The 27,666-nt window shown below is 44.4% G+C and overlaps 1 protein-coding gene across 1 annotated transcript; it reads right to left on the reverse strand.

Annotated features, from left to right (window-relative positions):
• Window positions 1-27,246, reverse strand: ankk1 (ankyrin repeat and kinase domain containing 1). The gene is made up of 9 exons (XM_083772767.1): window positions 26,935-27,246; window positions 24,717-24,996; window positions 23,715-23,866; window positions 21,788-21,837; window positions 13,015-13,170; window positions 4,749-4,837; window positions 4,195-4,228; window positions 2,093-2,330; window positions 1-1,390 (listed from the first exon to the last, which is right to left on the reverse strand). The coding sequence occupies exons 1-9, from the start codon at window positions 27,120-27,122 to the stop codon at window positions 343-345; spliced, it is 2,235 nt and encodes a 744-aa protein (XP_083628893.1). The 5' UTR covers window positions 27,123-27,246; the 3' UTR covers window positions 1-342.
• Between the last annotated feature and the right edge of the window lie 420 nt (window positions 27,247-27,666).

A 27,666-nucleotide genomic window follows, 5' to 3' on the forward strand; every position in this document is an offset into this window, starting at 1 on the left:
AAACCATCTATGACGAAAAGGGAAAAAAAAACATATATTGTAAGATTTTTCACCATGGCAACTGGAATGGTGCACATGAAGCATGGGCTGTCAAGAGAGTGAATAATGATCAAAGCTTCTCTCCTAGCATCATGTATCAGTATTCATGGTCCCGGAGGTGCAGCGTTGATATTTCAATCATACCATGATCCGCTGTCTTTTTTTAATCACAACCTTTGGCAAGTATAAAACATTCATAGTCTTTAAAGGTGTGGAAAAAAAATAAAAGGAATCAAAACAAAGTGATGCTATATGGAGATGGTAGTATTTCACGTTTTACGTTCTCCGTCTCCATGGCTACAGTCACGCTGAACATTCCTTCAGCAGGAGTGCCGCCACTTCAGTCCTTCCGTGCGACTGTGCCACGCTAAGCGCCGTGCACCCCGACGAGTCCCTCAGCCTCCCGTCGGCGCCGTTCAGCAGCAGGGCCTTGACCACGGGAGCGCACCCGCGCAGCGCCGCCAGGTGCAGAGGCGTGGCCTTCTGGCGGTTGGCGGCGTTGACGTCGGCGCCGCGCGAGAGCAGCGCGAGGACGCTGGGGAAGCAGGCGGCGCTGCACGCCAGCTGCAGCGGTGTCCACCCCCCGCCGTCCTCGACCACGTTGGGGTCGGCGTTGGCGTCCAGGAGCTTGGCCACGGCTCCTTCCTGGCTGCGGTGGCAGGCCAGGTGCAGCGGGGTCCATCCGCTCGCCCCCCTCGCGTCCACGCGCCCCCCCTGGTTCTCCAGCTGCAGCACCGTGTCCCCGTGGCCCCTGAGCGCCGCCAGGTGGACGGGCGTCCAGCCCTGGGGTGTCCTGGGGTCGGGAGCGGCCCCGTTGGACAGCAGCTGCCGGCAGATGCCCGTGTGGCCGTTGAGAGCGGCTAGGTGCAGTGGCGTGCAGCCCCTGGCGTCGGCGCCGCCCACCTCCGCCCCGCTCTTGACCAGACGGCGGACCACGGCGTTGCGGCCCCCCTCGGCCGCCAGGTGCAGAGGGGTGGCGAGGCCGCGGTCAGCCGCGTCCCGGTCGGCGCCCCGAGCCAGGAGGAGCTTGGCGAGGCTGTCGTGCCCGTAGACGCAGGCCACGTGGAGCGCCGTCCTCCCCTGTGCCGTCTCCCGCGCCCACTCTGTCCCCGCGGGCAGCCGCGAGAGCAGGACGCGTGCCGCCGTCTCGTGGCCGTTCTGGCAGGCCAGGTGCAGGGGCGTCCAGCCCGCTCTCTCCTTGGCGTCGGCCACCGCTCCGCCGTCCAGCAGCAAGCGGGCGGACCGGTCGTCTCCACTCTGCGCGGCGAAGTGGAGCGCCGTCCACTGGTCCCCGTCGCCCTGTGTGACGCTCGCCCCGCGCTGCAGCAGCAAGGCCGCGATGTCGTGGCGCCTGTGGTGGAGCAAGGACGTACAGTACAGTACGTGGGCTTATTCAAAAGCTTGACATACTAGGGCTGTCACGATTACACATTTAAATTGACTTGTCACGCAAATTTAATTGTGTTTTTGGCTTTGGAAATTGGAACATTGTGAATAGAAATTACATTTCTGTTTGCCTTTTGGGCTTCATAATAAAAAACAGGGCAGATATAAGGTACATGTTATACTTTAAAAAATGTCACTTCGTGACACGTTAGCTTGTAGATCAGCTATTTCCGCTTTTTGAGTGGTGCAACCACTGCAAGGAACAGCAATGTCCGTGTTCACCTACCTACTGTATGTGTTCGCCTATGTGACGTTAACCCACCTATGTGACTATGAGCACCAGTATGACTATTAGTACCAGTAGTGGCGCTGTTGTGCCAGAAACAGAGAATAGTGCTGCACTGTTGCCTGCTAATGAGAGAGAGAGAGAGAGAGGAGGGTGTGATTTTTTTAATGTATGATCATGGTATGTATTCAACATGGAAACGATCAGGACGATCGTGACAAAATAATTGCGATGAGACGATTATGTAATAATTGTGACAACCCCAGACAATCTGTATAGTTCTCAAAGTCTTTCGTGCCAAGGAGTCACAGAAAAACTAAAATCAAGACTACTCCTTTATAGCCGTGTATCAAATGAACTTGAAAGTGATTTCAACTAGACCTGTGCAGCACTGCAATGATGAGAGGGGTGTAACCTTTAGAGCTGGGGCGGTTCACCTCGGCACCCAGGCTCAGGACGCGGCGCACGCTCTCCGCGTCGCCGCTTTCCACGGTGTAGTGGAGCAGAGTGTTGTCGTCTGGGAAGGACGCGGAGGCGTGTTCCCTTTTCAGCGACTTTCTGAAGAGCGCAAAGTCTTTCTGTAACAGCATAGAGAGGATGTCGTCCTCCTTGTTGGGATCTGTTTGTGATGAAGAAAGCAGACGAGCGGGCAGGTGACTCATCATCTTCCCACGCTTCGTTTTGGACTATTTTTTGTCGTCGCTGTTGGGGTGTAAACATTCTGTGCCCTGAACTGTTATACATCACGGATCTCCATATATGGGCTTAATATTCATGACATCGGGGATCTCCATCCCTGATGATGTCATGTGCCTGGCCAACATACGTGAAATGCATGATTCCATAGTTAACTGCGACCTTTGGTCGCAAATAAAAACTCTTCAAACATTGTCCAAAGTGTCAACTAATAAGAACAAAGAGGCCAACATTGTGAAAATAGCCAAACTACAAGCTCTCGCTTTGCGGGCGTTTTGAGCTTGTAGATCTGCTATTTTCACAATATCTGTGTGAACTGAGTGAAACTAAATGTATTCTTGGGGGTGACGTTCTCTGCATGCCTAAAAAGGTTGAGAACCATTGTTCCAATGACTTCAATGTAGTTATTATTTAGTGTTTATACTCAGTGTTTATCAGTGCAATATTTAAAAAAACCCACAGACTTAACAACTTTCACAACCACTTTTCACAACAATCTATAATAGCAAAAATAGCAGATCTAGGTTCTTGATTAATGATCCTAGATTGATGTAGGCCTATGTGTCTACCTTGCTTACTGCAAGTTGATCTGGATAAAGCGCATCAGCTAAATGCTTAAACCATTAAAGAAAAGTGCTGTGATTTTCTTTGTCCATGGAGTTGAAATTACTGTAATAGACCCCCAGGTGTGGTTAGATTATTGCTTTCTTCCTGAAAGCCTTGAGTCAAAAGGCCCAATCGAAATACACATTGTGACATCATAACCCTAACAGATGGCAGCCCCTTAGTATCCATGTTGTTCAGACACCAAAAACAACTCGGATGTAATTATCCTGTTGTGAGCTGCTATCTTTGACAATTTTCACCTACAATGACTTTCCCAAAATCGTGCTGCCAGTTCGTTTGAAAGTGGATAATAAGCTTGTTGTTCATGTGGTGACTTAACAATGGAAGCCCCTTTCCGCCATGGAAATACATAAATAAAATACCAAGTTGAACAAAACGGAGCTCAACAAAAATAAAACGGAATTCTGAGAACGCACATTTGTGAGAAGAAACGGAAGAGATATATGGTCGCAATTGAGAGAAATAAATACATTTCTGGCCTTTTATTTTATTCAGTGTGCATGGCAGACTTGGCAGATCCCTGAATGCATCAGACATCTACGTTATACATTCTTTCTCGGTGGGAATGAGTTTTGGGAGTAATACAGGTGCTCTATCTAATGCATTCTGGCCGACACTATGGATCGATGCATTCCTTGTATTGCTTCAGGGTTTCAACATCTCAGACTAAATTGAATCTGAGAGGCTGAATTAATGGCACATTTATTCCTCCTCCCTGATTGGTTAACGTCTTCCTCTGAAAAGACCCCATTTAACCTGTGCCAACGCAGAGTCACTTTTTAATCCATTAAGACCTGTCTGAGGCCGATTCTCTCTCACACACACACACACACACACACACACACACACACACACACACACACACACACACACACACACACACACACACAAATATTTGCAATAAATAAAATAGCAGATCTACAGATTTTCTATGAGCTAGTAGATCTGCTATTTTTGAATAGCCAAAGTATAAAATATGAGGTGGTTAAAATGATTGTGACACTTATAGTGACGACTTTTGCTAGAGCCCGCCTGGTATACCCATTATGTACAGCTCATTGAGAAGCAATGAGCTGTGCATAGCCATATAAACTCTAAAATGACACGGATGCTTTCTCGGTTTGCATGTGTTAAAATGTCAGGGCTGCAACAAGGCTTACCCGATGGGATGACAGGCAGCTCCGGAACAGCCGGCTAAATGGAGGGGAAAGGAAGAAAATGTTAATAGTTAATTGTAAGGCCTCACCTCAGTCTACATTTGGTTATTAAACACAAGAGGACTATACTTTACTATACTATGTGATATTTTTATGTGCAATGACTGGATAATTATGTGTCTATATGAACGACCTTTTCAAAATGCAATTTGTTGTTATTTAAGCACCGGTGAATTGACCGTAATGGATTCATTATTTGGATTTGCACTTTCATTCATTTCATTCATTTGTGAATACTTTTGCCGTCTTTTAGGAGAGAAGTCATTTTAGTTGTTTTTGCTGACGCTCGCAGAACAAGGATTTCTTTTAATAATTAAGTTCTTAGATCTTGAATTTAACATGCACAAGACGATAAATATGAAATTGATGGTTTCAGAGAGAGAGAGAGAGAGAGAGAGAGAGAGAGAGAGAGAGATATCAGGGGGGGAGAGTGGGGTGACAGAGGGGGGTGAGAAAGAGAGAGAGAGGGGGGGGGGGGGAACGAGACGTGACTGAACTGAGTGTGGTTTTGGTGATGTGGGAGATGATGGCACAGCTCCTGGTATCTTCAGCACTTCACTCAGAACCTCTGTCTTCTTCACTGTGTCTGTGTGGATGGAACAACAGACATACATACAAGCACATGCAGGGCAAATCTATTAATAACCCAACTGTGTACAAGAATAACGTTGGGCGCCCGCTGGCCTTGTGGTCCAGGCGCATGCCACATATAGGCTCTGGCCTGACAGCGTGTCGCGTGTTCGAGTCCCGACGACCTTTGCTGCATGTCTTTCCCCTTCTCTCTCTCCCTCTTTCCTGTCTATCTTCACTTGATACTATCAATAAAGGCAGAATTTTTTTTAATAACGCATTGTTTCCATTCAACAGTGGAGTGGACTAGATAAGACCACAGCACAGTTTCCTTGACAATGTAGTATTCAATATCTCCCCCCCCAAAAAAATCTGAAACAGTTTTATGACTGGTATAAAGTCCAATGAACAGGTTTATGCTCAACTAAGCAGAACATGGAACTCTTTAGAGCATGCAAGGGTGTTTTTCAAGCCAAGGACCCCTCAGCTGAGATGTAGATGAAGCAGGGACCTCCACTACAATAATAAACCAATACTAACGAAACTAATACTATAAACTTATGTTGCAGATTAACGTTTTCATTGATGCATAGACTTGTTTAAAATTTCTTGTGAAAATTCCAGATTGAACATTTTTAACTCAAATCTTTGATTTAACCAATTAATCTCTCAAAACTTGACTTTTGCTCATGGTCTTTTTTTCTACACCAAAACTCTCATAGATCGATATTTTCGGCAAATGTCCCCCCCAGTATAGGGATGCTAGGGTTCAAGTGGTTGATGACATGTCATACATAAAAAAAATATATGTGTGTGCGCGTGCGTGCGTACGCGTGGTGCGCTCGCGTGCTCCTATCACACAAAGATTTGCCGGCCCCCCAAGTAGTATCTCTGAGGACCCCCTAGGGTTCCCTGACCTATAGAGTTCTCAACAGGCCCTACTGTAACTGGGCCCTGCTGGGCCGGCCCGAGGCTGGGCTCGGCCCGACCCTGAAACAATTATCATCATTTTAAGCCCCGAAAGACAGAGAACTAGAAAAAGTGCCCTTCCGGGCACAGGTCTCCACCAGGTTATCCACAGATCCGTGCAGTTAGAGGTAAAAACACTTTTCGGCCAGTTATAGCGCCACCTTGAGGCTGAGTTGAAATTGTTCATGTGGCATTTCGTCCTCGGCCTAGTGGGAATGTGGGTGCACAATTTCACGGAAATCACGCGATGTGTTCATGATTTGCAGCATTTTGTTTGAAACTGAGCACTCCTGTGAACTTTGGAAGCCAATCTTAACCAATCAGGATGGAGTCTGATAAATCTGAAAGACCCGTTTCGTTGAATGGCTCTAGAGAGACTGTGTACCAATTTGCGTGATGTTTGGACAAAATCTGTAGGTGTACTGTGCAAAAACGTGTTTTGCACAAAGCGGCCTCCTGGTGGTGCTATAACAGGCCGTTCTGGAAAGTTTGGGGCAGAGGTTCATGGTTGGCATCCAGGGAGTGTGTGTGCAAAATATGGCATTGAAAAACTTGTTTTGCACAAAGCGGCCTCCTGGTGGCGCTATAACAGGCCGTTCTGGAAAGTTTGGGGCAGAGGTTCATGGTTGGCATCCAGGGAGTGTGTGTGCAAAATATGGCATCGACCGGGTTAACGGTGGCCGAGATTAGCTGTTCACGGACACACACACGGACACACGGACGGACGGAGTGCAAAACATACTCTCCCCACATGCCTTCGGCCTGGTGGAGACAACAAAGACAGAGAGCATTGCCAGTAGGCAGCACCAGTGGCTCAAGTTATAGCGAGTAGACCTATAGTTAGATTCCCGTTGTCACGCATCTCTCATTCTCTCTCTCCTTGCTGCTGCTGCTGCTGCCTGTGTGATTTATATTCCGTCCTTCAACGGTGGAGCACCACCACCACGGCACCGAACACAGCAGCAGAAAGGGAAGATCTATAAACCCAGCAGATCTGTTATGTTCGGCGCACGACGCCACGCTTCACCATGCAATTACCTTTATAATGTAAATGCAGCAGCAGCACACGGACGCTTCATTAGCCAGAAAGCATATCAATAATACCTTACCAGACAAGCTGATTGTCTGTAAAGGGTGTTGTGGTGCTCACTGCTTAACACAATGAGTGCCACCTGCTGGACGAAAGTGGTATGGCGCTTGGGTGCCAGTGATTTCAGGCTATTCCACTACGAGCGCACGTCCGCTTTCGGCCTTCATCTTGGATGCTAAAGCATTGCATCAATGCTAGTGAGCTAAAATTAGGTCCATACACACCAATGTTCCCATTGCGCTCACCGGATAATCAGAAAAGTATATATGTGTGTGTGCGTGTGCGCATGTGTGCGGTGCGCTTGCGTGTTCCTATCACACAAAGATTTGCCGGCCCCCAAGTAGTATCTCTCAGGACCCCCTAGGGCCTAGGGGTTCCCTAGGGGGTCTCAACAGGCCCTACTGTAACTGGGCCCTGCTGGGCCGGCCCGAGGCTCGGCCCGACCCTGACAATTATCATCATTTTGTTGAAGGGGTCCTGCTTTATAGTATTTCTGCAATTTTCGGACCTGTACTTGAGATCATGTGATCACGCATTGAACTGATGTGGAGCAGTTCAACTGCTCTTCCTTTTTTGTTGCTTTTTACCCCTTCGTCTGCCCAATCTAGTCATTATGCACATATTACTGCTGTGGTGTCCTCTGCTGATTTACCTGCCAGATTGATGGAAATATATTATGTTGGACACATCCCTATTTAAAAACAACCTCACGTGCATAAGTTGCTTGTAAATTCTCATAATTGCTTATAATGGTTAGCAGTAAATTGTTTCATGACCTCCCGAATCGCAATGGGTCCTAGTAGCTCGTATGAATAAATGTGACACTGTTGAGTTGGTGACAGAAAATACATTATATTATTATTATGAGTATGTAGTCTGCAGCACACAGATTTGTATTCCTTAACATGACTTCCGATTTGTCGTCTAATTAATGGTGACTCACAGTCTCCTGTGTAAAAGGGTTTAATGTCAATTGTATTTCAGTCTGGCGAGCCATTATGCAGAGCGGAACAGAGCAGAGTGTGTGTGTTGAGTCTCCACACACACACACACTGATTCAAGACTTCTGAACAAATTTCTACTGTAGTTGACCACTACATAATTTCGTGCCTCTAGTCTAAATCTTAAATTAATAACCGAAAATAACCTATCTACAAGCTGTCAATGCTTCTGCGACAGCTTGACAGTTTGTCGATAGGCTATTTTCGTCTGCGATATATTGACAGTTTGCAGAAAGGCTATTTTCGCTGCGCAACAGGGACAGAGAAGAGATGGAATCGAAATGACTGAAATCAGTCGTGGCGACAGCACTTTAATCTATGCAGACAGACAGACGGACAGACAACCTGTATTGATGCCAAAGTACAGAATAGGTAGAAGGCTAACACTGACTCAAACAGATATTGGAACAATATAAACCACAGTCTGAAGATGATTTAACATCTGACCTGTGAGCTAGTCAGGTGAGCATAATGCATTTAAAGCCATCGTACCGTAAAGTATAGGTATATATATATCGTGTGCATTGTATCACCAATAAGTACGACATACTTCTAGAAGATTGACTTACTTAAGGACCTTAAAGGAGTAGTTCAACCAAAAAAAATCTTATTTTCTATCAATAATGAGTCAACGACTCACCCCGTGAAGCCTTTTTCATGGAGATTTATTTTGTTTTTGTCGCATTCCTAAGCCAATCATTTCATGAACGGAGTCTCCGATAGGAGACCGAGTCTCCCGATGACCTGGAGGACTTGTCTTGTACATCTACGTTTTTGAAAGATCTTGAAAGTGTGAGAACTTCTGATGTAGAATCGGCCTCAGGTCTTAATGGGTAAAATGCTGTTATCAACAGTAGTAGCAGTACGCCTCCCATTGCCAGTGGTGGAAAGTAACTAAGTACATTTGTGACAAAAGCACATTATTAATTTCATTCTGCTTTATTTTCTGTGCATGTTATTTGTATACGTGTGATATGTAACATGAGCTTTGTGAGAGTCTTATTCTTTCCTATTTCTATGTGAAAGGTAACGGGTCTGGTACTAGGGTGATTGGTAGGTGTCAATGACTGATTGATGCCACCACCCAAGTTTACTAATGGGAGGAAGTGACACACGGGAGGGGCTGCCAAACAAACAGTGTGTGTAGGCCTACACGGCGGAGAACAGGAGCTCCAGGCGCCAGGTCGCGTTAAAACCTTTCTTTACGTTTAAACGCAGTGATCTGCAGCCGTGACAATACCAGGACAGTCGTGCCCCTCGGGTAAAGCATCGCACTTGGAGTTGCCGTCTGGGACTCGGCGTTGGAAACAGGATTATATCTGCCGGTGGTTGGAGGCTAACGGAGCTGCTGCGATCGGTGAGATCTTTCCAAAGTGTTCCTGGAGGATTGTCAATACTAAGCGTTTCGTTTATTGCGCTGGATTAAACTACTGCAGACTTTCACATGCGCGCGCCTCGTAAGAAGAGGAGGACGGACGGACGCGGTCTTTGTTTAATTCGCAGTTGCGTTCCGCTGACTTTGGGACTGGTTTGGGGCGGGTTGAATGTAATTATTGATTGTTGTTTTGAGTTTGTTTTCTTGTTTGTTTATATCATTTAGTAGGGAAAGACAGGGAGAGACGTAATTGTGAAGTGTACTGTTTGCCTGCAATTACAACTTCCTATAAAGTGTTCAAAGTAAACCCCACGATCCCGCTGATTTATTCCTTAAGTAATAATTTGCCTTGCTGTGAAGAGGGCGATTGTTACAGGTGGTGGCCCATACGGGGATCTGGGGTTTAAAACAATATGGGGATAGCGTGATTTGCTAATTGTTGTAAAAAGGGTAAAATGGGTACACTGTAAAACAAAAGCCAGGAGCAGACAAGAAATATACACTGTAAAAAAAAGCCAAGATTATACGAGAAATATACACTGCAAAAAAAAAATATGGAGAGAAGTGAGGGCACTACTATTACCGTGGAACTGGCCTTAATTAGGAAGGAGCTGCAAATTCTCAAAAACCAGGTGCAGTATGTGCAGGGGAAGTTTGAGATGTCCATGGAGAGCATTGTGAACAGGGAAGTGAGCCTAAGAGGGTACGTGGATTGCGTAAGGGCAGAAATGGAGATTCTCGTCAAGAACTCAGTAGAGCAAGTACAGAAAAACTGTTTTATGAGGATTGACGAGAAATGGAACAGTGATATGTCGAAAATAAAAAGAGCCAGTGCATCACACCTAGGGTCCAACACTCTGCCCAACCCTCACGGTTGTCCCACCAGCGCTCCCTACCATCTGGTCTCCCATGGCCGGCCCTCCAGCGCCAAGAAGGCTAGTCGACAGGGCGGTAACAATGGACACAAAAAGGAGACGGGGAAAGTGGCTCATTTTGCACACGCGGACGTCAAACTGGTGCAGCAGGTCAAGGGTGGATTTCCGCCGTCGAGAGGCGGTGGTGGTGCCACTCCAGGACTCCGGGGTCGAGATGTCCCACCTGAGGTGGATTGCCTGATCCAGAAGTGGCCGTCAGGGTTAACCCTGGATGGCCTAAAGGAGGCCCAACGTGCTGATCCCAAAGTCATCCGTCTACGGGAAGATCTGGACCCGTCCGACCAACGAGCGGGCCCCATGAGCTATGAGGAAATCCAGGGTATCCTGTATCGTAGACGGTCGAACAACGGCTCTGGATGGAAGTATCAGGTCGTGGTGCCTGAAAACCTGACCCACCCTTTCCTGGAGCAGTTCCATGACCGCCGGACGAGTGGTCATCTTGGTCGGCTGAGGACTCTCCTCCGGATCCTTGATGTGTCCTGGTGGCCTACGATCCGCAGAGACGTGTGGGAGTACATTTCCCAATGTCACGTGTGTCAGCGGAGCAGGCCAAAGAAAAGCGAGCCGACCAGTAGGTTGCAGCCCTCTCAAGGGGACCAGGCGCCACCTGCCCTTGTGATCGACCCGACGGGGCCGGTCTCGAGATGCGGGAGAAGAAACACGATGCTGCAGGTCACCATTGACTACAGCACCAGGTGGGCCATGGTGAGAGAAGTTCAACGAGGGGTGGGAGGCTCTCAGGCCAGAAAAGCCAAGTATGAGGAAACCTGGCGGAACAATGTACAGTTCCAGCCAGACGCTTTGGTCTGGGCGAGAACCTCTCCACTCTCAAAAACATTTGGAGCACACTCGTCAAAGCTAGTGCCCCCAAAATCAGGTCAGGTTCAGCTGTAAGACGAGTCAGATAGGCCCTTAAGTTTACCTAATGAAATGGAAAGATCGTTAAAGTAGACATGTGTTAATGTGGTCAACCTCAACCCCTCCTTTGGGAGGACTTGGAGAATTAGCTTCCAGCTGGGGGGGGGGGGACTGTGACAAAAGCACATTATTAATTTCATTCTGCTTTATTTTCTGTGCATGTTATTTGTATACGTGTGATATGTAACATGAGCTTTGTGAGAGTCTTATTCTTTCCTATTTCTATGTGAAAGGTAACGGGTCTGGTACTAGGGTGATTGGTAGGTGTCAATGACTGATTGATGCCACCACCCAAGTTTACTAATGGGAGGAAGTGACACACGGGAGGGGCTGCCAAACAAACAGTGTGTGTAGGCCTACACGGCGGAGAACAGGAGCTCCAGGCGCCAGGTCGCGTTAAAACCTTTCTTTACGTTTAAACGCAGTGATCTGCAGCCGTGACAATACCAGGACAGTCGTGCCCCTCGGGTAAAGCATCGCACTTGGAGTTGCCGTCTGGGACTCGGCGTTGGAAACAGGATTATATCTGCCGGTGGTTGGAGGCTAACGGAGCTGCTGCGATCGGTGAGATCTTTCCAAAGTGTTCCTGGAGGATTGTCAATACTAAGCGTTTCGTTTATTGCGCTGGATTAAACTACTGCAGACTTTCACATGCGCGCGCCTCGTAAGAAGAGGAGGACGGACGGACGCGGTCTTTGTTTAATTTGCAGTTGCGTTCCGCTGACTTTGGGACTGGTTTGGGGCGGGTTGAATGTAATTATTGATTGTTGTTTTGAGTTTGTTTTCTTGTTTGTTTATATCATTTAGTAGGGAAAGACAGGGAGAGACGTAATTGTGAAGTGTACTGTTTGCCTGCAATTACAACTTCCTATAAAGTGTTCAAAGTAAACCCCACGATCCCGCTGATTTATTCCTTAAGTAATAATTTGCCTTGCTGTGAAGAGGGCGATTGTTACACATTTACTGTACATACAGTACTGTAAGTACTGTACTTAAGTAAATTTTTTTAGCTATTTTTATTTTTTACTTTACTTGACCATGTCCAATTTCCTGTAGTACAACACTATATTTCAGAGGCAAATATACCTTTCCACTACAATTATTTGCCAACTTAGTCATTAGTTACTACTTTGTAGATTTGTATTATTATAGCAAAACACATTAAGCACTATATACTCACAATGCGTTGCGACACATTGTTAGCTTATAGATCTGATATTTTGAAAATAATTGTATACATACATTCTGCATAATGAGTACTTTTGGTACTTTAAGTATATTTTGATTATTATAATTAGTTTGTACTTTTACTCTCAAGTAAATTTAGAACTCCTTACTTTGACTCTGTAACAGAGCATTTCTACACATATTGATACTTTTACTTATGTAAAAGATGGGAGTTAGGGTGACCAGATCCAAACTGTTCGCTTGTGTGGGACAAGTGGGATGGGGGACGGGACTGTGTTATTCCTTTTAACATTTTAATGCTGTTTGGGAGACAAGAAACACTTTCATGGGGTTTTTATGGGGGTAATTTGTGTTTTTACATGTTTTAGTATTTCAAAGTATCCATGGGCTCCATGCTGTCATGGACACTGGTCATGTGTGGTATGGTCGATTTAGTGCTGTAGCCTAGGGGATATTTATCAAAAACACAGTAGCTGGAAAATAGACAAGAGTGCTTTACAACAGAAGGCCAACTATTAGGGCATTTGAACACTGGTGCCTGCCAGTCACAATGTGGGACAGGGTCTTGATTTGTGGGACGCCTGAAAGTCCTTGAAATCTGGTCACCCTAAAAACATTTTAGTAAAAAGTCTCCCATCGGGAGTACTTATTCCCACCACTGCCCGTTGCTGCTGAATAGCAGCTGACGCCTGGCGGGAGGTGTATGGCCTGCATTACCAGAGAAGGATGGTCTCCCCCGGGGGTCCTTGTCCCAGCAGCGTTGCATGATGCCCACCATTTGGTCACACTCCGGAGGTTTATCTTCTGGCAGCATGTCTATGCTCGGCCTCTTGCCTTGCGATACCTGGACCAGCACTGTGGTTACACTACAACCTGCCACACACACACACACACACACACACACACACACACACACTCTCAGCACAGACTAATGTATTTTTAACACTAGCATGGCTGAAGTAAAATGAGACACAAGTAGCATGTGGTTAAATTCATGTTTAGAAAATGTTTCAGATGTCAAACACAGTTATTATATGAGGCGATCTAAAATCCCCTATCGGGATTACAATGCAAATATAAAGTACATGAACCCGTGGACTTAGCACACTCTACCGATGCTCTATACAATAAAAATAATACATTTGTGTTGGTTGCATTTGTTCTCCTTGCTCTTCTATTGAGACATCGATCCTTTGGTTTCGCTCTGACTGAAGGTCAAAATTCAATTTCTCCTCTGAGCAAGCAGGCAGGCTCTATTCAGGGTTTCCTGCACAATGTTGTTGGCATGGCGCTGCGCCATGCTTGAAATAAATCGCGCCATGCCAAGCTTCCAAAAAAAAAAGGGGGATAGTGAATCATAGTGTGTGTGATATGAAATGTCCAGTACCTCCCCAGTGCCTCCCCAGTGCCTCCCCCAGTGCCTGCCCAGTGTCTGCCCAGTGTCTGCCCAGTTTCCGCCAAGTGCCTCCCCAGTGTCTGCCCAGTGGCTCCCCAGTGTCGCCTGAGTGCCTCCCCAATGTCTCCCCAGTGGTTGCAGTGCCAGTTTCTCCCCAGTGTCTTCCCAGTGCCTCCCCAGTGCCTGCCCAGTGTCCCCCCAGTGTCTCCCCAGTGTCCCCCCAGTGTCCCCCCAGTGCCTCCCCATGTCTCCTGTAATGGAATCTGTGGACATATGCTCAAAACCAAATCACAACAATGAATAATGAGGCAACACAAGAATTCGGAGTTATAGAGTATAGAGATTTTACTCGAGCAAGGAGACAAGACTTACATGAACCAACCCCATGTATGGAAAACCCAGTCTGGCACCCAGATTGACAACCAACGACAGCTTTTATAGCTCTTCTCTTCTCCCACACGACAACCCCCAACATAGCCACAAGGCATTCACCACATGGGCAGTGACGTCATAAAACACTTGGAGTATTCTTACAATGTTTATCTCTAAACTTCCACGACATTACCCCACTTTTAAACATTTAAAAACTCATAAACACCATTTTATCAGTACATTGCAGATGCAGGCAAAAACCTGGAACACAAAATAAACACTCACTCATATCGTACGGGCAGGCGAAAAACCCCTTTTCATACAACATTATCTCGTAACGTTCTGGGAAAATTCCTACACCGGCCTATCTCATAAGAGAAAACGACCACCACATGGCTTACGACATGATAAAAACATAAAATCAACAACATAGTATACACCACAAAACACGTCAGAATACACAGGTATTCAGGCACAAACATAAATCAATATACAGTGACACAATGGTTTTATAACAACAAACAAATAAGGCAACGCCAAATTAAACATACAATAACCGTTGCCGACATTGGACCCAAGAAAACATCTCAGCACCATAGTGTGTCCATTCAGAATTGTCCATCAGCCCACTTTGAGGAGCAAGCCAAGTCTTTTTAGTTCTTTCACAATGTGCAGGGCCCAGACATGTTGCGAATTTGCAGATTGGCCATTTTCAACAGAACAGCACACGTCCCGGCTTCTCAAAAGACCAGAAATTGTCACCCCACAGGTGACATTCCTGGGGCACATGACCGCACATGATCGCCGGATTCAGAGTTCAGAGTGCTAACAGCACTCTCATTTAGGACCCTCAGTGTCATAGTAGCAGACATGATCGCACATCATCATCATCATCATCATCATTCATCATCATCATCATTCATGTTGTCGTCTTCATAGGATCATATGGAGCTGGAAAAAACATACTACAAACCAATTTTTTAAAAGGCCCTACTCTATCTAGTCTCTATCTTTAGTGTTGATGGTGGACCAATACTAATTATACCTTACTTTATAGACAGTTGGTTCCCGACTGCCGGACACCCTGAGGTGTAGGCTGCTCATGCAACTCATTTAGAGCACTCTAAAGCCTTCTGCCGGGGTACCAGCTGACACTATAACCATCTCATTTACTGTCAGTCCACCACCTTCCAACGTCTCTACACGCATTTGTATAACTACTGCCTAAAAATACATTCTCATGTCTCACTAGTATGGCATAATTCAAACAATACCGCTGTTCAACACTATAAATTGTATAACTACAGTAAAAACTTGTTCAACACTAATAAATCATATAACTACAGTAAAAACATTCTGAACATTAATATGTTGCATTTTACTCACGTAATACTCACAGATTTGATTTCCAAAATCCAATGATACTTCTCTTCTGTAAACACAGCGAGATAACCATTTCGGCGCACATGCACACACATGCAAAGATTAGTCATTTCATTAGTAAATCATTCCACAAACATATGAATCTGGACCGCCTCCACCTTGAACCTAAAAAGAAACCTGGATCAGAACATTCATACATTTATACAGGAAACACATTGTATTTAAATACTTTGTCTATTTCAGGGCGTCCCCTGAACCAGAACTGCGGACTCACTCACATTAGTCTGTGTGACTCCTATGAATAATATCTTGTAAATACATCATATAGTACTTATATTCTAGAATGTACAACAACTCCTATCTTTGGTTCCATTCCACCATCGGTGTACAGCCCCTTACTGGACCTTTAGATAATTGAACAATGTGTAACTCATAACTTTTAGTAAGCCCAAGCAACTCCAGCTTGATAAACAGGTTATCATTCTCAGTCTTAATTTTAACTCATGCAGCCAATACATTTCTCAGTCTTAAATTTAACTCACGCAGCCAGCCAATACATCAATCAATATTATTTCTTGCCCTGATGAAAATAGCTACTCAAAGTTACTCTATAAATGACATCTATGATGTCAGTGTCTACTTCTTCTGTCTTCTTCAATAGCTACTCAAAGTTACTCTATAAATGACATCTATGATGTCAGTGTCTACTTCTTCTGTCTTCTTCTTCCTGCTATATTCCCTATTTATTTACTTACTTAAATGACGACTGCATAGCTCATAGTTGCTCTTACGTTCCGCTGTACTTTTACTTGTACTTACAAACTGTCCATCTTGTATTACTGCGCACACATGCTAACATAATTCAGTGATCTATCACTTATCTCCACTAATTTATATTAGTGTTGTAGTATCTGACCTGATGAGCAGCTGATCATGGTATGTCTCATATTCAGCCCTGCGGGTAACTCACAGCCTAGTATACATGGGGGGTTTGTTGCTTTGACGTCGTTATGCCATAAACATTTCAAATAGCACTAGCCCAGCTGTTTTCCCTATCCTTGGCCAAGTCAAGATAAGGTCAAAATAAAGTCAGATCTTGAGCACAACCATTTTAAAGTTTACCAGACCAACCACCCATTTCCTTTCATAGCAGCCATAATTGACAACCCCTCCTTACTATTTTATCAATATGCATCTGTCATTCTTCCCACACCTCTCACCATCACCGCAGAGAGAGTAAACACAGTTCCTGCTAGCCACAAAATCAGCAGATGACGTGGAGAGAGAACACAGCCATAGTTCCCAAGGTCTCACAAAATCAGATGTCGAAAACATATCCTCCATTGTTGTCGCAGAAGTCAGCTCTGCCTTGCATTTGAACCCATCCTTTGCCAGTTGCATAGGGTGCCCAAACCCTTCACACAGTGTGTTTCAGTACAGTTCAGTGTCAATCAGTGTCTCAAAGTTCAGTGCAACGATCACACCTCCCACAGTGTGATCTGAAAAATCAAGTAAGCGGTTTGTAGCCTGTATCTCTCCCTCTCCATGGTAACAGGTCCAGAGCAGGCTTACTCTGACAGATGCATACCTTTTGCATAACTGCAAATTACTATATTTTAAATGATCACAATTACAGCTGCTATATCCCTAACAATCATATTCCATGTATGTGATCTAATTGCCATATTCTTTGTTCTTACCTAATGTAAATCGCTCTGGATTTAAGACTTTAGCTCTCTGAATTTCCAAATAGATGTCACCAAATCAATCATCGTCACAGCATTCTTATTTGCCAATCAGTGACTAGTTGTTAGCCTTGTTATCCTTGATAAATGCAATCTCCTGTATCAGCCAGATGTATACACAGTGTTCGGGCAACTTCTTCATTTTTCTCTTTTACGTGCACATACGTACATGATCAGGTCTCTGGCTCAAATACCACAAAACTAACTTTTCCCCTTACTTGCGGACTCTATCGGTGGGGCCTTGATTCCGAATTGAATTTTAATTCACACATTAATCATGTTACCAAGATTGCCTTTTTTCACCTTAGAAATATTGCACGAATCAGAGCCTATGTGTCCTTGGACGATGCAAAAAACGCTCATCCACGCCTTTGTTTTCTCTCGGCTTGATTACTGCAATGCACTTTTCCAGGACTGCCTAAGAAAACAACTGACAGATTACAACTTGTCCAAAATGCGGCAGCCAGAGTTTTGACTAGAACTAAGATGTGAGAACATATTACTCCAGTTTTGGCATCACTGCACTGGCTCCCGGTTGTTTTTAGGATTGATTTTAGAATTCTTTTACTTGTCTATCAAGTCCTCAATGGTCTCGCACCTTCCTACCTACATGACTGCTTGCCTAAATATGTTCCAAACCGGCCGCTAAGGTCTTCCACTGCTGGCCTGCTCGCTTTGCCTGTCAGGCAGCCTCTGTAGACATTTTTAAAGCTCAGCTCAAAACCCACTTCTACAACATTGCCTTTAAGTGATCTTATATTTTTTTTTATTCATGTCCTCACTGTATTGCATTACTGCTTGCTTTTTAATGTCGTTGCCTTGCTTTCCTTTTACGCTTTGCTTTTATTTTATTCTTCATTGTTCTGTAAAGCACTTTGAGCTGCATTTGATGTCATGAAAGGTGCTATACAAATAACGTTTTACTATTATTACTTTATTATTATGACACACTAGCGTCATGACCAGGGGTGTAGGGGTTAGGCTCCTGCCCTGTGACCCTCATGGCTTCAGCAAGGCTACTTACATACTCCCTATAATCTCACTGTAAACCCTTGTTCTTGACTACGGTAATTGCTTCCAGCATATTTTAACATTCCTAATAACAAATGACAGTTTACAAAAGTAACTATCCTGGGAAGTAATCCTTTACATTCATAATAGGGAACCACCTAGCTTTGGTCAATTTCTATAAATGACATCTATGACAAATGGCTTCATATAACATGAGCCGTCACACAGAGCCTGAGGAGACTCGGAAGAGCAAATAAACAATAAACTAATTACAGGGGGTAATTATCTCACAGCATGACCCCAGGCTAGCATCAACACTACTTCTCACCTTTTCATTACTACTCTGACTACATTTCAAACAACATGCTTGTAGAACTGCTACTTCTTAACCTCTTTCCTAGCACATATCAAATGTATCATCTTAGAATCTGTCCTAACAATTACCTAAGGTAGAACACCACCTGTTTCTGACTGACTGATTTCAACAAACCACTACCCCCAGGCATTATTTGACCACATGGGGTGGAGCACTCCACATTCCTTTATCTTTTCCTGTTTTTACAACGGCCTTATACAAACCACCTCTAGCCACATTTGCTTCCTCAAATGAACCCTATCATTACCAATTTGCCTATGGGGGTGTTTCAATACATGTATACTTTAACAACACATTTATGTAACAATGGCAAAACTTAACTTAACCAATAATCACTATTGTGAGTCCATAAAAACTCTTTCCTTTTGGATGCATTGTTGCATACATTATACTCAGTTTTTACTTTTGGCCTACTCTAATCTTATCCTCCAATCCGCACTTCTTTAACCTCTATTTGTACCCAGGCAAGTTGAGGTATTTATAATCCGGGCCACCTGCTGTGTTACTGCAATTCTCTGCTAATTTCTGTAACATTTTTCCATTCTGTTTTATCTTAAACCTCAACCAATTTAACATTAACAACATACTACTAGTCTGTCACTATTGCTGTTTTCCTTTTCTCAATCTGACATGTCTACAATTTAAACAACATGCCTCGTGCACATAGTAGATCTGCCATTCAACGAAGTCAGGCTATCCTTATCTCACAATCTTACTACACTAATTGACACAGTCCAATATACTATTAAGCAGACGCTCTCAATCCGGAGCGGTTTACAAGAATATCCATGGCATACTCATACAACACGCCACGTATTTTCAGAAAACAGGAGATAGCCTCCTAAATATGGTGCATGGCTCTTAAACTAACTTACAATATTAATCAGGGCATGGCCTGCCTGGGGAATTTAGATTACATTTTGTTTTCCTACATAAACCAATCCTAAATTTTATGACAACTCCCCTTGCAGGGAGCCATATAGACTGCCATCATGCCAGGTTAAGGAGGAAGAAAAATAAATAGTCCTAATTCAGACATTCCACTGCACATTTGAGGTATTTCCGCAGTTACCATTTCCATCAAGAATACTTTGACCCCACATATAAAATGTAGTTGATAGATTAAACTACCATAGGCTCACTATTTCATCAAGATGTACTTTTAACTCCACAAATTACACAGTAACAATATCTAAAATAGAATATCTTATAATTTCAACACACCAAATATAATATGCCAAGAAAAAAATGAAACCATACCACTCTCACACTCTCCTTCGTTTCACATCCTTACTTTCATCCATATTATGGAACCATTTCCATTTTCTCGACTCGAGAATTATGTCATATCATGTGACTAAAATGTATTACCATATCTCCATTTTAGATCATCAAAATCTCCCATTTCCACATATTCTCTCCCTGTCATCCTGACACCTTGCCTCACTCACAGTCACACACACACAGGCAGATAGGCAAACACACTCAAACACCCACACACCGTAGGCCTACATTCACACGCTGGCTAGCCAACTTTCGTTGTTTCTTAAAACAACAGGATACCCTGGCAGGATCTCTTGTCCCCCTATTAGACAGCAGGCAACTTAATGAATGATCTATTGAATAGACTACTTTTTCCTAGCCATTCAACCAACCAAACACTATTCCTCCGTCTCTCATATGCACATATGAAAGGCAAAACTTCACAGTTTCCCTCTTTAGTATAGGCCATCCAAAAAACAATTGTGATCACAACCAACTTCATCACTATACTTTAAAACTCTGAATAAAAGCAATACCTCATTTTCTGAACATCCAAACAGACCCATATACTCACTTGCGCGACGTCGGCCCAGCCGAAAGACAGAACTTTACCCCACCGGGCCGACCCGCCAAGCACAGCACATCTCGATGGGACACCTCCAAATATGTAATGGAATCTGTGGACATATGCTCAAAACCAAATCACAACAATGAATAATGAGGCAACACAAGAATTCGGAGTTATAGAGTATAGAGATTTTACTCGAGCAAGGAGACAAGACTTACATGAACCAACCCCATGTATGGAAAACCCAGTCTGGCACCCAGATTGACAACCAACGACAGCTTTTATAGCTCTTCTCTTCTCCCACACGACAACCCCCAACATAGCCACAAGGCATTCACCACATGGGCAGTGACGTCATAAAACACTTGGAGTATTCTTACAATGTTTATCTCTAAACTTCCACGACACTCCCCAGTGTCTCCCCAGTGCCCCCCTAGTGTCCCCCCAGTGCCTCCCCAGTGCCTCCCCAGTGCCTGCCCAGTGCCTGCCCAGTGTCCCCCCAGTGTCTCCCCAGTGTCCCCCCATGTCTCCCCAGTGCCTCCCCAGGCCTCCCCAGTGCCTGCCCAGTGTCCCCCCACTGTCCCCCCAGTGTCTCCCCAGTGCCTCCCCAGGTCCCCCCAGTGCCTCCCCAGTGTCCCCCTAGTGCCCCCCCCAGTGTCTCCCCAGTGCCCCTGCAGTGCCTCCCCAGTGTCCCCCCAGTGCCTCCCCAGTGTCTCCAATAGCAATACAAGAGCAATAATCCAAATTAATCTTAATTTATTAATCCAATTAATTAATCAAAATGTTCGACGCGCGAAGGCCCCCCCGCGCCCAGCACCATGCCAAGGCCTTTTCCTGCAGGAAATCTGGGGTATAGAACAAGAAAGAGGGTTGTCCAAATAGGACTCAGGGGGGTATACTTTTACTTTACTTGAGTATTTCCATCCGTTGTTACTCCACTACATCTCAGAGGCAAATATGGTGCTAATGTTTTTATTCCACTACAATCTAAAAAGAACAGGTTGTATCTGCTATTTTTTAATAAGGTGACAAATGGGCCATATTCTGTATTAGGAGCATTTTTACTTTGGCATACATTGATGCCAATACTTTTGTACTTTTACTCAAGTGGAATTGTAAATACAACCCTTTCCCTTATTTATTTATTTTACAGTGTGGTATTGCTACTCTTACTTAAGTAAACACACCACCACTGGAGAATTGCATCAAATTGCACATTAGTGGATATTTTAAATAAATACTTAGGTTGTTTTTAATTCCATGCTCAGGAGGCACCATCAGGCTGAATAATGGACAATACTCAAGTACAGCAAGATCTTTGAGAAAGGGCATTTCAGCAGGATGTTTAAAGGTTGAAATGTGAAAGTAAGTCCTACCTGGGTGTGGTTTCTGCTGTGTCAGAATCTCCCACATCACAATGGCAAAGCTACAGATCAGAAAAGACAAAACCGCGTTATCAGTGTTGTGTATACTCAAAGTCGCTTTACAAAATAATAAACACAATTAAAACACTTATTGTCTCCACCAGGCCGAAGGCATGGGGGGAGAGTATGTTTTGCACTCTGTCCGTCCGTCCGTGTGTCCGTGTGTCCGTCCGTGTGTGTGTCCGTGAGCAGCTAATCTCGGCCACCGTTAACCCGGTCGATGCCAAATTTTGCACACACACTCCCTGGATGCCAACGATGAACCTCTGCCCCAAACTTTCCAGAACGGCCTGTTATAGCGCCACAAGGAGGCCGTTTTGTGCAAAACAAGTTTTTGCACAGTACACCTACAGATTTTGTCCAAACATCGCGCAAATTGGTACACAGTCTCTCTAGAGCCATTCAACGAAACGGGTCTTTCAGATTTCTCAGACTCCATCCTGATTGGTTAAGATTGGCTTCCAAAGTTCACAGGAGTGCTCAGTTTCAAACAAAATGCTGCAAATCATGAACACATTGCGTGATTTCCGTGAAATTGTGCACGCACATTCCCACTAGGCCGAGGAAGAAATGCCACATGAACAATTTCAACTCAGCCTCAAGGTGGCGCTATAACTGGCCGAAAAGTGTTTTTACCTCTAACTGCACGGATCTGTGGATAACTTTGTATGCCAACTCCCTAGTTTACTTTTGTTGCCCTTTTATCCAACCACCAGATGAAGGCAAGCTGCAATGTCCTACATTCCTATCCTGGTGGAGACCTGTGCCCAGAAGGGCACTTTTTCTAGTTAGGATACTGGAAAAGTGCTCCTCTGAGCACAAGTCTCCCCCAGGTCTGGATCTTGCCCTTGCTGGAGGTCATGCAGGGAGGTTATTGCGAGCCACCAATATTCTGAATTTGGCCAATCAGGATGGAATATGAAAAATCAGATGGATCCGTCTTGATCACTTGACTATAGAGATAATGTGAAACAATTGATGTGATGTTTGAACAACATTGTTGGGAGTAACATAATAAATCTCCCTGGCGGCGCTATAGGACAATGTTATAATGACATTTGTTCCTCAGCGTAGTGTGAAACTTTGTATGCATGTGCATACAAAGTTTCACCGCAATCGGACACTGTTCAGGATTTGTGGCATTTTGTTGAGAGGCCACTCATGCAGTGGTCACTTGAGCTGTGCTAACGAGCGTTCCGTGTGAAACCCCAGCTGCGTGTGGAGTTATATTCATGCTGCATGCACGGGCAAAAAAATGCCCGCCTGCAGCTCCAGCTTTGACCACTGAGTTTGGCGCCTTCAACATTGGCCAACCGCTCTGGGGGCTTGGTTTTAGACCCCATTATAATAGTGTGTATGGTCTAAAATGGTTAACCTGCTGTATTCTAACCACACAGCGAACTCCCCAGTGTTCATTTAACAGCACCAGTTATTAGCACCACTGGTTATAGTTATAGTGCTCAGTGTGAATGGCCCTTTAATTTTCACCTCAGGATATGGATCTTGGGTTAGTATGGCATCATACTCCGTTCCAAAATGTGGTATGGCTACATTTCTAAAAGACATATTTTATGGTGCATACCTAAAAGATTGCATGCCGCATACCTTAAAGACACCTGGAGGGATTATGCAGGTACTGAAGTGTGTGTGTGTGTGTGTGTGTGTGTGTGTGTGTGTGTGTGTGTGTGTGTGTGTGTGTGTGTGTGTGTGTGTGTGTGTGTGTGTGTGTGTGTGTGTGTGTGTGTGTGTGTGTGTGCGAGACGTGCGTTCATGAAGGCGTGTTAAAACAAAATAAACAATGACAGTGGACCAGAGCCTGTAGAGCGTGCATGCCCCTGTGATGTTGCATGAGTGTTGGTGTAGCTTTTGGGCAACTGGCCTGTAAACATCGAACGTGGTTCCTGGAGGCTCGGGACACTGGCTGCAGGTCTCTGGGGGAATGTAGCTGATGTTTCCTCTGGCCAGCAGGTGTTCCATCAACTTCTTATGATCCAGGCATTGTTCCCAGTCAATTAAACCGTAATCTGAAACCTTTTGACAAAACAAATCAAAATTGTCTTGATGTTGTAAAAAGCTCCAGACGCGTGGTAAACCGTAGTGGCTAGGCAGGCAGCTGCCTGCCAAGTGATCTCTTTGCCTGCAGCCCCTGACTGACTAAAGGGATTAATGACAGCTGGATGGGCAGCACATAACCTTCCTTCAACAACTACTCCAAACGAGTCCTTACTGTTGGAGCGTCACAAACCGCAGAGAGTGCTGCCGCTGTGATTTGGCTACTGATGATGTTCTTCTTTCATCAATAGATTGACTGGGCTAGTGGGCAGGCAGGGCAGCAATTAACACCCTCAACAACACCTTCACTGAAATGAGTCACTTTATGGTTCTGTCTCCCATGAGAGAGATTTAACTGGAGAAGGTTTGAACCACAATTCAGTTGCATTTTCAAGTGCAAGCCCTGTCGTCTAATTCTGTAGGCTACACGTTTGAACATTATTTCATCTGTTAACTTTGCCGAAATGACTCAACAATTTGTGCAGGGTGTCATGTATGCCTTTGTCTGGCCTTAATGCTGCTACTGTGCTTATTTGATGATATAAATCATAGGCGACATTGAATATTCTTGCATATTGTAATTTATTCACATTTATTTTTATTGTATTATGTCATTTCGATACTGTAGCTCTTTCGGAATAATACACACGTTAGCCGCTGCCCGCTGTCACAATGGGCAGCTTGTATTTTTTTGTATCTTTAGCCTTTTTTAAGAATTAATATTTTCCAAAATGTTGCCCAAAATAGGGACTATCAAAAAAAAGAGTGATCCTGAATGGTTGTATTCACACCAGTGGTATGAAAGATGCATGGCTTCCTATTGACTCACTTTGATGTGGAGATGATCGTCCACCAGGACATTAGAGGTCTTGAGGTTCAGGTGCAGCAGAGCAGGCCTCATGCTGTGGAGGTAGTTCATGGCCATGGTGACCTCGTGGATCATCTGGAACTTCTTGGCCCACATCAGCGTGTGAGTGTCGAGGAGGTTGTCCAAGGAGCCGTTACACACATACTCCATCACCAAGGCAGCTGGCTCACTGTACAGTCCATAAATGGTCACCAGGTACTTGAATTTCACTTCAGACATCTGGGAGGCCTCGTCTAGCTTTCTGTATAAACAAACAAAAAACTAAATTAGAAATGGGTGGCAAGTAGAAAGCCTACCTCTCTCCATCGTATGTGTACACTCTGACTTCTTCACCTTCTCATTTTCTCTGGAAAGTACAAATTGTCGTGTCTAATTTGCCAGGTGTGAAAAGAGGCCAATTCACACCTGACACCTTATCAATGTAGTGATAATTATAATACATTTTGTAATTGTCATCTTTAGAGCAGTGGTTCTAAAAGTGTATTGAGGTGCCATGCCATTCTTTTCCCCAACCACTCCTATAGATAGCTATGTGGGTCCCTGGGTCTGTCCTCGCATGAAAATAGCCCCCCACACAGAGTTGCACCACTCACTTCACACGGGTGTGATTTTTTTGTTCTGACCGAAAAGGAGGGAAGGAAGAATGTTTCTGGCCTGGGTACATTTCCTCATTTCCTCATACCATGCGCGGTACAGTCGCTGTACCGCGCTGTTGTGACGAAAAGAGAGCTTAGCCAGATGGCAAAGCCCTCGGTCTACTGAGCAATCTTCGTTCCTATATGGTCATGAATTGTGGGTCATGACCGAAACAATAAGGTTGCGAATACAAGTGGCCAAAATTAGTTTTCTTCGACGGATGGCTGGCATCTCCCTTAGAGATAGGGTGAGAAGTGCAGTCACGTGAGAGAGACTCGGAGTAGAGTTGCTGCTTCTTCGGCTGGAAAGGAGCCAGCTTGGTTCACCGATCTGAGCTGGCTCTGCGTTCCTATATAGGCACTGTGTGATTCAAATTTGGGTTAGAGTGGATGAGGTGTGCATTGTTTATTTTGTACAATAGCCCTGCACCCACACACTTTAGAAGCCAACTAATAATCAATCAGTATGGAATGAACATGACTGCAGGGAGCCTGTGTGGCAATTAATCTGCTGGAGTAGCATGAAGTGTGTTTTGAAGAGAATGGTATGTGGCCTACTTGCATGAAATATGATCAGTGTATAGTTTTATAGAGTAGCTTTGGACAGACTATATATGCACACACGCGCACGTGCGCACACAAACACGCAACACACACACAGGAGGAAGACGAATACATTCATGCATTTCCAGAACTGCCTGCGGCTGTCAAATTGTGATGAAAATTGCGGTATTGCAGGGCAATATTCAAATAACACAATAAAAATGATATACAGTTAACAGTACCAAATATTCACTGACACTACAGCAAGTCATAACATTACTATAGCAGGATATAGCAGGATTGTGTCATGATAATCAGTGCTGGGAAAAAAGTACTGAAATATTTTACTTAGTAACTTACTAAAAACGGTCATTATTAACATGGTGAATCACATCTTGATGATGTCATCAATATGTGATTTAATGATTTTTTTTCCAGACCTCCAGTTCTAGGAAACACAGAATGGGGGGACTTTTTTTTTAATTATTTCTACAAAACAGCTCTAAGGTATATTAATGACATAGTAAAATGGTGAAAATGAGTGGAATGCCCCTTTAAAGTACCAAATGCAGAAATGATTCATTATGGAGAATGTCCCATTTCACAAGTTTTTAAATGTATGCAAATCTGTTCAAAATAGCAGATTTACAAGCTCACAATGTATCACATCACGTGCATTGTGAGCTTGTAGCTCTGCTATTATTTACAAATGGCCGAAATGTGTAGGCCTATAGGGCCGAAGTGGTTAATGTATGTTTTGTAATAATAATCAAAATCTACAAAGTAGTAGCTTAAGTTTTCAAATAATTGTAGTGGAGTACAATATTTTCCTCTGAGATGTAGCGGAGTAGAAGTAAAAGTACTGACATTTTGAATGACTACCTCAATATTTTATAAACAATTACAATATTGAGTTAGTACTGAGGTAGGTATAGGTATAGTTATAGGTATAGGTATAGTACTTGAGTAAATGTACTTTACACCACTGATAATATTCTGACCTGTGAACGCTGTGTGGAGACAGACTGGGGTCAATCAATTTCAAGGCACACTGTTCCCTCAAGAGCTTGAGTTTCACCCGGTACACGGCATGCCCACGCCTGCCCTCCGACACCTTGATCCAGTCCGTCTCAAAGTCATCCTTCCTGAAGCTGTTGAACGTCCCAGATGCTCCGTCGAGACAATCCATGATGAGAAAAAATATCTTCTCTTAACACAAGCCACTGTCACCGACGAGCAGTTCCACAGGAACTCGCCATCCCCAGTTGTATCACACAAGGGAAAAGGGTGAAGTGCAGCGCAGCAATAGGAGTGACAACGGATTTAATTGGTGGCTGGGTGGAAGGCAGGTGGAGTCTTCGGCTCGGTTGATTTATGGTAGGAGATGTGACTTGTTTGCATAACAATGTCACAGGGCCGGTTTTTGTCTGGCAGCCACAGACTAACCTGGCTGTGTGTGTGTGTGTGTGTGTCTTGGAAGAGAAACCTGAAGTTCAACTTTATTTGTGCCCAGAGGCCAATTGGTTTAGCAACACAAGGTGCAACATAACAACAGACACATTCACATTGGGTATAAAATCTCTTTTCAGAAGGGATGGCGTGTACTCAATTGGATATGTAGGGTTGCGCTGTACTGTGATGTGAATAGTCAATAGAGGGCAAATGTAAAGTCTGGTGGTGGGCATTCATTCATTCAACCTTCATTTAATTTTCGCAACTGGCCCTCTTTTCCA

The sequence above is a fragment of the Protomyctophum parallelum genome (genome assembly GCF_964188405.1).
Source record: "Protomyctophum parallelum genome assembly, chromosome: 9".
Classification (NCBI taxonomy): domain Eukaryota; kingdom Metazoa; phylum Chordata; class Actinopteri; order Myctophiformes; family Myctophidae; genus Protomyctophum; species Protomyctophum parallelum.

Bases quoted from the DNA above. Each gene is read 5' to 3' on its own strand.
- ankk1 (XM_083772767.1), bottom strand. From the start codon at position 27,122: ATGGATTGTCTCGACGGAGCATCTGGGACGTTCAACAGCTTCAGGAAG. The intron at 13,171-21,787 runs GTAGGACTTACT...TGTGTGTGGCAG, and splicing joins ACAGCAGAAACCACACCCAG to GTTGTAGTGTAACCACAGTG. The intron at 4,229-4,748 runs GTTCAGTCACGT...CCCTCCATTTAG, and splicing joins CATCACCAAAACCACACTCA to CCGGCTGTTCCGGAGCTGCC.